Source organism: Bos taurus, chromosome 10 (genome assembly GCF_002263795.3).
Source record: "Bos taurus isolate L1 Dominette 01449 registration number 42190680 breed Hereford chromosome 10, ARS-UCD2.0, whole genome shotgun sequence".
NCBI lineage: Eukaryota > Metazoa > Chordata > Mammalia > Artiodactyla > Bovidae > Bos > Bos taurus.
This window is the reverse complement of record NC_037337.1, coordinates 27,081,165-27,083,148: the sequence shown is the minus strand read 5'-3', so window position 1 is coordinate 27,083,148 and position 1,984 is coordinate 27,081,165. Positions and strand designations below refer to the sequence as shown.

Sequence of the window (1,984 nt, the reverse complement as noted above, 5' to 3'; positions counted from 1 at the left end):
TGCATGCTAAGTCACTTCAGTCACATCTGACTCTTTGTGACCCTATGGACTGTAACCCACCAGGCTCCTCTGTCTGTGGAATTCTCCAGGCAAGAACACTGGAGTGGATTGCCATGCCCTCTTCCAGGGGATCTTCCTGACATCTTACATCTCCTGCATTGGCAGCCGGGTTCTTTACCACTAGAACCACCTGACTCAATGGACATGAGTTTGAGCAAACACAGAGATAGTGTATTTGCACACACAGGGCAGCCTGATGTGCTGCAGTTCATGGGGTCACAAAGAGTTGTACGTGACCTACTGACTGAACAACAATGAAAACTCCATGTCTCCTTATATAGGTTTGGCCCAGATGGTTGTTTCTGAACCAGGTTGAAAGCCTCTAAATGGCAAGGACTACCTATTTTGGTTTATGTAGTGCTGAGGACATTACACAGAGGCAGGTATTCAATGGACCATGATGGGCATGATGATCATGAAGATAAAGCAACAATAAGCAAACGACCTCCAAATTCCATTTCTTCCCAGTATCACACTGGGGCAAAGAATGCTGGAAATCTTTAAGCAATCTAAAATTATGCTGCTTATTGAATTGTAAAGACATTCAGAGAACATCTTAATGAGAAAACTTCTGTAAAATCATTTGTAACATGATAATGTCTTGTTGTTGCAGTTTTCTGGAGAAAAAAAAAAATGAAAAACCTGGAAGGAAATAATCACTCAGACCCTGTGAGTGAATTCATTCTCCTTGGATTCCCTTGTACCTGGGAGGTTCAGATCTTCCTCTTCTCACTCTTCTCTGTGATCTATGTGTTGACACTAAGTGGAAATTTGTGCATTATCTGTGCAGTGTGGTGGGACCACCATCTCCACACCCCCATGTACATCCTGCTGGCCAATTTTTCCTTCCTGGAGGTGTGGTATGTCACTTCTACTGTCCCCAGTATGCTGGCCAACTTTCTCTCTGAGACCAAGACCATCTCCTTCTCTGGCTGCTTTCTGCAGTTCTACTTCTTCTTCTCCATGGGCACCACTGAGACCTTCTTCCTGTCTGCCATGGCCTTCGACAGGTACCTTGCTATCTGCAGGCCCCTTCACTACCCCACTGTCATGCCAGTGCAACGCTGCATCAAGATGGGAGCCTGCTGCTGGGTGTGTGGCTTCTCCTGTTTTCTCCTCCCAGTTTATCTCATCTCCCAGCTTCCTTTTTGTGGCCCCAATATTATTGATCACTTCCTATGTGACCCAGGACCCCTTATGAAGTTGTCTTGCGTGCCAGCTCCTGCCACTGAGATTATCTGTGCCACCTTTAACTCAGTCCTAATTTTTTCCACTTTCCTGTTCATTACCAGCTCCTACACCCTGGTGATCAGAGCTGTGCTTAGGGTCCCCTCAGCAGAAGGCCGGCATAAGGCTTTCTCTACATGTGGTTCCCATCTGGCTGTAGTGTCTCTGTTCTATGGCTCCATCATGGTGATGTATGTGAGCCCAACTGCAGGCAATCCAGCAGGAATTCAGAAAATTGTGACCTTATTTTATTCTGTGATGACTCCACTTTTCAATCCCTTGATCTACAGCCTCCGGAATAAGGAAATGAAGGAGGCTCTGAGAAAACTGTTCAGGAACGCGATATTTGGTCAAAGAAAGCCTCTCAAGAACTAGAATCTATATATATGTAGGACATATAGGAATATAAAAGTTCCAGACATTAATAGTTTTAATAAATTTGAGAGAAATGTTTCCTATATTCCCTAAAATATTTTAGGTTGCATTTCAATGAAGCAAATAACAAATAAGATGGCATTAGAATTTACATAAATCATTTGTACTAGGCTTTATTGTATTAGTGTTCCTGTGTGTACTGTATGGAAACTGGAAAATGCCACTCTTTATATTTTTCCAGGAAAAAAACATATATAACCCAGATGTCAACTGCTCAGTTTCTAAGTTTCTAAGTCAACTTCTCAGTTTGCAAATTTAAGTT

At 43.0% G+C, this 1,984-nt stretch overlaps 1 protein-coding gene across 1 annotated transcript; it reads left to right on the top strand.

Moving 5' to 3' along the window:
- The first annotated feature begins 693 nt into the window (after positions 1-693).
- Positions 694-1,662, top strand: OR11G11 (olfactory receptor family 11 subfamily G member 11). The gene has a single exon (XM_024998216.1). It carries the CDS (start codon positions 694-696, stop codon positions 1,660-1,662), a length of 969 nt encoding a protein of 322 aa, XP_024853984.1.
- Positions 1,663-1,984: the final 322 nt, after the last annotated feature.